The sequence below is a fragment of the Ziziphus jujuba genome, chromosome 10 (genome assembly GCF_031755915.1).
Source record: "Ziziphus jujuba cultivar Dongzao chromosome 10, ASM3175591v1".
Taxonomy (NCBI): Eukaryota; Viridiplantae; Streptophyta; class Magnoliopsida; order Rosales; family Rhamnaceae; genus Ziziphus; species Ziziphus jujuba.
The window spans coordinates 28,072,826-28,082,033 of NC_083388.1; the positions used below are offsets into that span (position 1 = coordinate 28,072,826).

Consider the following 9,208-nt stretch of genomic DNA (forward strand, 5'->3'; position numbering starts at 1 on the left):
ATCTATCTCTCTTGGCAACAACACAAAATCAAGTACATGCGCTAATATATATATATATAGTTATGTTTCAAACTGCAAGAATTGAAGGTTTAAAATATGGCTGTATATGGTGTAATATTTTCAGAATATAATTGCAACTTATTGAGCTAAAGACACATAGATAAAGGGTATTAAATGCAGCTGATAATTTTCATATAGAAATGCTTATTTAAGTATATATCCTTAAAAGGTATTCAGATAGATAAGAGAGGTTTTTTTTCTATTTTTTTGTATAAAATATACTGCATTCAAAAATATAGAAAAGAGAGTTTAAAGAAAACACTAATAAAATATTTATTAAATGATATATTTTAAAATATTATTGATGTCAATTTTTAACATAAATTGATATACAACCCACTAGCTACCTTGTAATTGTAAATTGTACGTACCTCACCTCATAATTGTATATTGTACGTCCATTCTAAACTTAAAGCTAGAAGCCATATATAGTTTAGCTTTTAGTGTCTGTACTCCCTACTCATTTGACCTTTTAAGTTTTAACTTTTGCATTCTAACAAAATCACAAACAAAATAATATTTAACCAGTGGTTTTTAAAAATGTGGAAATATAGTGAGTACAAAAAGGATGAATCGAGCGTAATATAAGATTATAAATAATGATCGCCAATGCCAATGCAATTAGTTTGAGAGAGGTGAAAGAGGCTTTTTTGAAGGTATTGAAAATGGTGATCAACTTTTTTTCGAATGCATATGATATGATATGCCAATAAGTACCTCGGGCTGGTAGGGAAGGAGGATCGAATAACAAAAATGCCACCAATAATGCTATTGAGATGTTTACCAATTGATTACGCATTATTATTTTATTATATTTATTTTTCAATAATTTATTTATCCATATTTTTCATATACATTATTTTTTCAACCATTAAAAGAATGACATCTTTTTTTTTTTTTTTGGGCATAAATTTAGTAAACATGGTGATAGTCCTTTTGTCATGCCTCTAGCACTACTCTTCGAATGAATATTGATGGACAGCAAATATACCATGTTAGGATCACTGTAAAATTTCAAATCAAATGATTAGCTAATTGGGAGAGAGAAATGGATTTGTAATTCTAACCAGTGTAGTATTATTATTATTATTATTTAAAAAAGGTAGTTTTATTATATTGTTATAGTAATAAAGAATACTAATAGATCTTGTTGGCAGCTTTATATGGAGAGGGAAAGAGAGAGCAGTCAAAAGGGAGCTCCATGAAATGTCAAATCAAACTACAATGTATGTTCAGATGAGGAAGATGATGTACACCAAAACCAACAGTACAGTAGAGTGGGGGGTGATAGGGGGTTTCAGACTCAGTTGAAACTTGAGGGAGTGATCGACTTCTTTCCTTCACAATATGAAATATAAAGATAGGTTTGGCCTTTTGGGGTCCCCTTCATTGGGTTCTGTCACCACTGCCTATAGATTATAGTAATAGTATCTTTCTCTTTCTCTTTCTCTCTCTCTCTCTCTTTGTGAGTGTGTCTGTCCCACTTTTTTATGATGATGAGGTAAGGATTGGCAGTGTTTGACAGTTAATATCAGATCAGATCAGGCTGCTTCCATTTTTTTTGTACCTTTAGACTTTAGATTTAACTAAACAGTAAATAACAGCTGAATGTACATGAATATATATATATAATCTCTCTCATATTCATATATATATTTATATATATATATATATATTCATGTAGCCAGAGAGAGCCTAGATATAAATTTATTCGTTTCTTTTCCAGCTTTCTTCGCCAGTGTTGTGTCACTGATGATGGAGCTATAGGCCTACGGTGCTTTATAATCCCTTCCCACAATTTTGCTCTGCTCTCTCTGTTCCGTACATTACTCTTTGTTTTTTTACCTAGCTTATAACATACACCAACACTGCACAGCTTGGACTCTTTCCTTGTTTCCTTTTATTTTCACCAGAATTCTCGAGCCAAAATCCACATTGTAGCTCATAAATAAGGTTTTTTTTGTTTGTTTGTTTGTTTGCTTTTTTTTTTTTTTTAATATAAATATTACTAATTAATTTGGAGTTGCGTAGGTAGCTAAGCAAAAAACAATGAAATGAGTGTTTGATAAGGACTCTTCTTCGCATAATGCTTGGGGAATGAGCACATTGTTCTTTTTCCAGTTTTTACTTCTTTTTTTCTCTCTTTTTTTGTCAGTATAAATAAAGACAACTCTAATAAACAAAATAACTAATTAATTATTAATTAGCATGTATATATAAAATCAAAAGAAACTTTATTATTAATTACTCGTGTATAAATTTACAATAAATAATATAATGAATTATCTATGGGGTTTGATTGGTTTTTCTAAGCAATTGTCATCCCAATAAAGGTTTTTCAAAAGAAACTTTATTTTGGGTTTGTTACCTTTCCTCCATCTTTAGTTTAACAAAAGTGTTTTTTTTTTGTTCCTCCTTGTATGTTTCTTGGTGGTGTCTATTCTTTAATCACCCTCTACAATTTTCATTCAATTTTTCTCAAATTTTAATAAAAGTGTTTTTCCTTAACAGGGTATGGAAAGGAGTAGACAGCTTTAATCCCACAGTCTCTTTGATGAGATTTTTTGTTCCTATATGACCACCATTGAAGATTTGCATTTCCCCTCATATGTAGACGACAATGATTTCCTCATTTAATGATACTCACCAATAAACACAAAAGCTGATGAGATTTGAAAGCCTCCACTTCAATTCACCATATTTATTAATATTCATAATCCCCATGTTGGACACACAAGTCATACTCCATAGTCCATCCCACTTTCTTTTCCTTTTTCTCTCTGTTTATTAACTTTTTTCTTTTTATTTAAATGGTTTCCCCTTCTTTTCAGGTCTGCTGTGGTGATTGCAAAATGGCATGGAGGACCGCGAGGTTTAAATCGTTCAAATTCCTAAAAAAAGCAGGAAATGAAACTTTGACCCTTGGTCACAAAGTCCATCATCATGGTTGCTAAAAATAGTTATCCTTTCTCATTACAATAATTCAAACTTCAAGCCCAAGGTTTCATGGTCTTACATGTTCAAGTTTCATAGTTGAAAACATCTTCCAACCCATAAAAAGACAAATCCAGAGTTATAGAATAGTAACTGGAAATAAATAAATAATTAAAAATAAAAAGCAGCTTTTTTCTTGAGATTTTCTTCAATAAAGTAGCAAGCATGAGTGCATTCATATTGATACTATTTGGAAACTTAAACTCATTCTATATGATAAGCGCCATATCTAATAAGCATCCAAGATAGTAAACAAGGAAATTTCATTGAATAAATCAAGTTCCACACAATCTATATTTTTCAATTCTCATTTATTCCAGTGTAGGACCAGGGGGGGGAAAAAAGGACAAATAGTGAATATATTTCTGTTACATTAGTTACAAGCTACAGAGACAATTATACCTTGGAGCTGACATCAGATGCATTTATAAGAAGCTGACAACCAACCAGTACAGGTCTTCAATGCCGGTAAAACAAAAGCAGGTACCAGTTGGGTTGGGAGACAGTACAACGTTATGAAAGCACCACCATCTACAAGCTCATCTCCTCAGGTAAGCTGATTTCAAGAAAATACAGACTGCAAAAACAAGCGATCGAGGAGGAAATAAAACTGTGAGGAAAAAACAAAGTGATGCAATGTGATGATGAAACTTCGCGAATGCTTCACAGGGTACTTATATTTTGTATTCTTCTTTAACAGAAATATATCTATAGGACCATTCAGATCCAAATGTTAACACACTGAAAGATATTTTAAAGAGATGTTCAAGTTTTCTTTCTTTCTTTTCGTTAAATTTTTCCCCACTTTGAGCCCATGAGGTAGAATTGAAGTTATGATGACAAATTCATTAATGATGACCAGGTACTATCATACCAAGACTACTCTGGTTTTCATTTACCCACTTCACCTTCCAAAAACTTTATCAGGTCAGTCAATTTGTCTTCCATTTGGAAAATTATAGTTAATGCACAGATGCCATATATTCAGTAAATGCCATATAAAATATGATGAAAATTTTGAAATATTAATTTTAATAAAATGATTGTTATGATAAAATTGGAATCACCAAAAATATATTTGGATGATACCAAAATGGAAAAAAGAATTCAACTAATCTGTAAAACATGCAAATCATAAGCCTTGTATTGATTTCTGAAATCAGTATTCGTCTGAAATCAGTATTCGACAAATTATAATATGTATGTCATATGTTATAATCTATTACCTTGCAGACATAAAAGCCATTCCCAAGAACACAGCCTTAACCGCTTGCTTCTGCCCTGCATACTCAAATGCCAAGGGCAACATCTCATGCAGAGTAAGAAAAGCCATCACCCCACCAACTGCACTCGTAACAAATATAATGCAGTGAAGAAGATTGTCATAATAACTTAAACGTCACCACAATCTCTCATGGGTAAAAGTTTTTGAGAAAGAAAATATAATATTGCAAACCTGCTCCAAGCAAGCCTTCAAGAATTTCAGGACTCAAGCTGCTTGGGAATAGATAGGCTGTAGGGCAACAATAATTAACATTGAAGGGGAAAAAAAGAAGAGAATATTGGAAATTACAACATAGTATCAAGTTTTCTATCTTTCCAAACAGAAAACAAGCCTGGAATTTTTACTTGAAAGTAATTGACCATACCTACAATTATAACACCCAGGGGTTCAGCAAAACCAGAAAGTGTTGCCAATTTGAATGCCTCCCATTTGCTGTGACGTAAAAAAAAAAATAAAACTGTGATGTAAACAAGATAAAAACCATCTAATAAGAAATAAGTCATCATATAAATGAACTCCAGTATAGTGATAAAGCTCTATAAACTATCCAGTCCTACAACACAAAACTTAGGAGTAACCAAGGTTTTTCATATGCACCAACTAACAAAATTATGCATCACACACACCTTTAAAAACCACCAGAGTGTAAGCACGTGGGCTTTCCATCTCTCCAAGTTTCAGATTAATTTGATTAACAAAAAGGTGATTTGAGATAATGGAGGGCAACCCAGATATGTAAAACAGAACAGTATTATACAACCTATGTTAGAGGCATAAAATTAGATTTTGGTATTGGACCAATTGGCCAAATGACACTTTTGGCTGCCTAAGAGTCTACCAGATACATATCTACAAAACACATAGCAGTTTCTGCATGTGGATTTCTAAAAAATGTCCTATGCAAAAAGAAAATAAAAGAAAAAATGGTGCAGCTAAAATTCTCACCTTTGTGTTGCAAAGTAAACAGGAAGTGCAACGGCAACACCCTACAGAAGAAGAAAGGGAAGAAGAGAATACAATGAATGACTAGTTCTGCAATAATATTGGTTTCATCTGGGACTTTGACACAATCTTGTAGTTTATTAAAGGGCCTTCATCACTTTTACAGTAAACATTACGCATGCTTACTCCAGGAAATTCATATATTTCTCGAAACTGTTGGTATGGCAAACAGCCCGATAAACCATGACACTAATAGATGGCGATGTACAAACAATTAAAATGCTACATAGTCACAGCATTGGGGAATATATACCTCAGGGATGTTGTGCAGAGCAATGGCTAAGGCCAAATTGATACCAACTCGGAGGCCCTATGAGAATGGAACAAACATGAATTTCAGATCAAATTCGCAGTGCTTCACAAATATCAATTTTATAAGCAAGCATGACTTTCATTCTCTAGTGAAACAGAACATTGCCAAATGACTCCTGCAGCAGACAGTAACATTTCCAACTTGCACACAGATCACATTCCACTTTACATAAGCAATCAATCAACTTGAAACCAATTGAGAATCCAAAAAAGGAGGTAGTTTGCCAAATAAACCCCTAAACGACAGAGTGAAGCATAAAAAGTGTGCATTAAAAAAGAAAGCAAGGCATTGCTGTTAAATATTGATTTTTTTTAATCAATCACATAATGCTCATGATCTCGCTAATTTGTGGATACTTAGGGTAATCAATAGAGGCCACAGAACGTTAAACCTATCAGAGGGATAGCCAACACAAACACAGAAAAAGAAAAAGAAAAAAAAAAAGGCCTAACAAAGAGAATGGCCGTTCAAAGACAGTAAAATTGATTCACTAGATGTTTAGAATACACCAAGGTTGGTAAACCTTCATGTTAATTCAACGGTCTAGAATAAATTTTAGAACAATAAGAGAAAAATATTTGCATTAAGTGACAAAGCAAGAACCATAGAAAGTGCAACTGCTCGAAGAAATAAAACTGATTATTTGCTTTTATAAGTAATTCATTACCAGCTCATTGTGAAAATTAAAACTAAAACATCTAATTGAAACTAATGAAATCCCTTATGATGTTTTCTCTCAATTTAACTTAATAGTACAAGATTATTTGAAAATATCTCAATGGTACCTTGATAGATCCTAGGAACACTGCCATTCCTTCTGGAAAATTATGCAAGCTTATGCCTGCATCACAAAGGTCAAAAACGTTCTACAGCCAAGACTTAGGATCAACATGATTAACAGACTCAAATTTCCAATTCTGAAGATTATCAGAAATCAATTTTGAATTAGCATAATTACAGTTTAGAAGATGAGTTAAACCATTTCAAGAACGTGGTTCATGATTCATACCTATTGCTGTAATAATCCCACTGTATAGAACTTGACGCCGATGCTTTTTCATTATGTCCTTTCCCCCTTCATCCCCATTTTTCTGTTCTCAAGAATATACTCTAATGGTCAACATGCCTTCGCCTTCCACATCCTTTTCCATTATACATGGGCCCAATAGTGTGCAACTATATCAAGATAATCAAGAGAATAGAAAATTCTTACCTTTTTACTCTTTCCATCAGAAATAGGAGCAAGTGTTGGTTCTGGAATAAAGTTGGCGATAATGGCAAAGAAAACGACACCCGCAAAAAACTGTGTTGCCAAGAAATTGGAATTTAATTATAGTATCGACAAGCAAACACGGACAGTTCGATTCAGATGGAAGTGAAACCTCCAAAATTTCAAAATTTGAACATTGAAGAATTCAGCTTACCCATATATTGCCTTTTAAGAAGCCAATTGAGTTGATTGCATTGTGAGCTAAATCTAGAAAGGATATGCTCAGCATAAGACCTGCAGCAAAAGCCTGCAAGGATAAAATTCAAAGAGATGGACAAATTCCAATGGCTTCATAATCAACCTATGAAAAAGTATCATATATGATTGTTATATATTAGGGAAGTAAAAAGTTTCAGGTAGTTTAGAATCATCAGCTGGACTTGAGAAGCAAACATAACAGTTTAAGTGATACATTCAATGTAAGAAAACAACAGAAATGGGGGGTCTGAACTCTGAGAATCACCTGCAAAAGTCCAAGCACCTTCAAATTGGGAGCCTGACTGATAATTACAAAAAGGGCACCTGCTCAACAAATGGTATCACTAATAATCAATTCAAATTTAGTAGAAAAACGATGAAAATTCCTTGAAATTGCAGATGAAAAAAACCCACCAATCCACAGCAATCAAATATTCCTGAACTGGGGTTAATTTGGAAAATTGCAATGACTCACCCAAAGAAGTACTGAGCCCACCTACAAGTGAGAGTGCGAGAGCCACCAAGACCTGAGAATCCATGGAGGTGTTTCTTCCCAAACTCAAAGGCCCCAAAAAAACAAAAAATCAAATGGATATAGAAAATATTAGCCGGAGAAAATCCGCAGCGTACGATATATAGCCGTGAAAGAGTTTGACGGAGATTGACCAGACCTACGATGACTAATACCAGAAGGAAAAAAAATAGGTTTTGTTATTTATGTATATATAAAGCGAGAATTTTGATAGTAGAAGAAAGAGATGGTTTGAAGGAGAAGCGGAAGAAATGTTAAAAGCTTGGTGTTTTGGGTTCTCTTCGTCTCCTTCACATTCTTCCTCCTTCTACTCCATATTTCTTAATCAACGGTCTATTCTTAACTTCGCATCGACCACTCCTCCCTCTAAACGCTACACCCAAAATTGTTAGGCCATGTTAATTGGATTTCTAGTTGCTGACACATGTTCCTAAGAAACATGAAAATGGTTAAATGATAGATACCCTATTCAATTATTCATTTTCAATTAAAAAGAAAAGATTTCACCCAACCAAAAAAACATAAATAAATAAATAAATAAATAATAAAAAAAAAAATTAAAAGGAAAAGAAAGAATCTTCATAAAGTCTCAATCTCTGTCTTTCAAGAAAAAAAAAAAATGTTAAAATCAAAGAATCTTCATAAAGTCTCAAGCTTTGTCTTTCAAGGAAAAAAAAAAAAATGTTAAAATCTTTTTTGATATGGGAATATATTACTTTTAGGAACAAATTATTCATATTGTAACGTATTAATAGTGTATTAAAATCTCATATATCGTACATATTTTTGGATAAACAATTTCTAAGATTTTTATTTGAAAAAGAAAAAACAAAAAACAATTTCTAAGATTGTTCATTGAAAAACAAATTCTAAGGTTTTTGTCTCTTCTTAGATAATCAATTATTGAGTCATATGCTACCTCAAACAAACGGACACAAAAACAACCTTTTTAAATAATAATTAATTTCTTGAACACCTAATATTAATGATTAAAAAAATAAAAAATAAAAACACCTAGTATTAATCGGGTATTCTTTGTATATGATTTGTTGATAACCTATAACATAAGATTTAATAATAACATTCCCGTGATTTAGCACAACATTTCTGTACGGAATCCAAACGAAATGCAGTTTCACTTGATATAAGAGATAATTAAGACTTAAACAAACATAGATCAACCATAATCGAGCCTGAATGAATATATTTATATACATAGCAATTTGTCTAAAATAGATGCTATTACAGAAAATCAGAAAAATAACTTGTATGATAATGTTATAATTTTGGGATCTTCAATAACATCGGATTAGAGATGTTGTTCATTCAGTAAATCTGATGGTTATAAGAGGTTCTATTTAGGTTTACGCCCCCAAAAAAAAAGAAAAAAAGAATTGCATTTAACTTCTCAATTGCGTTATGAGAAGTGAAGACGGAGACGTGTTGGTACGGATTTCAAGCAACCAAATACTGTATATAATTTCAAGACTTTTCTTGATTGATTTGTTTTACAGAGATCGTACTTCTAGTTTTTTTTTTTTTTTTTTTTTTTTA

General features: G+C 32.4%; 1 protein-coding gene across 1 annotated transcript; it reads right to left on the reverse strand.

The window, feature by feature from the left end:
• Positions 1 to 3,300: 3,300 nt before the first annotated feature.
• LOC107412681 (zinc transporter ZTP29) lies at positions 3,301 to 8,112 on the reverse strand. Its single transcript, XM_016020497.4, has 12 exons — positions 7,598 to 8,112; positions 7,388 to 7,446; positions 7,079 to 7,171; positions 6,868 to 6,957; positions 6,664 to 6,745; positions 6,440 to 6,495; positions 5,595 to 5,651; positions 5,285 to 5,325; positions 4,704 to 4,771; positions 4,511 to 4,567; positions 4,281 to 4,398; positions 3,301 to 3,631 (listed from the first exon to the last, which is right to left on the reverse strand). The coding sequence occupies exons 1-12, from the start codon at positions 7,659 to 7,661 to the stop codon at positions 3,586 to 3,588; spliced, it is 831 nt and encodes a 276-aa protein (XP_015875983.1). The 5' UTR covers positions 7,662 to 8,112; the 3' UTR covers positions 3,301 to 3,585.
• Positions 8,113 to 9,208: the final 1,096 nt, after the last annotated feature.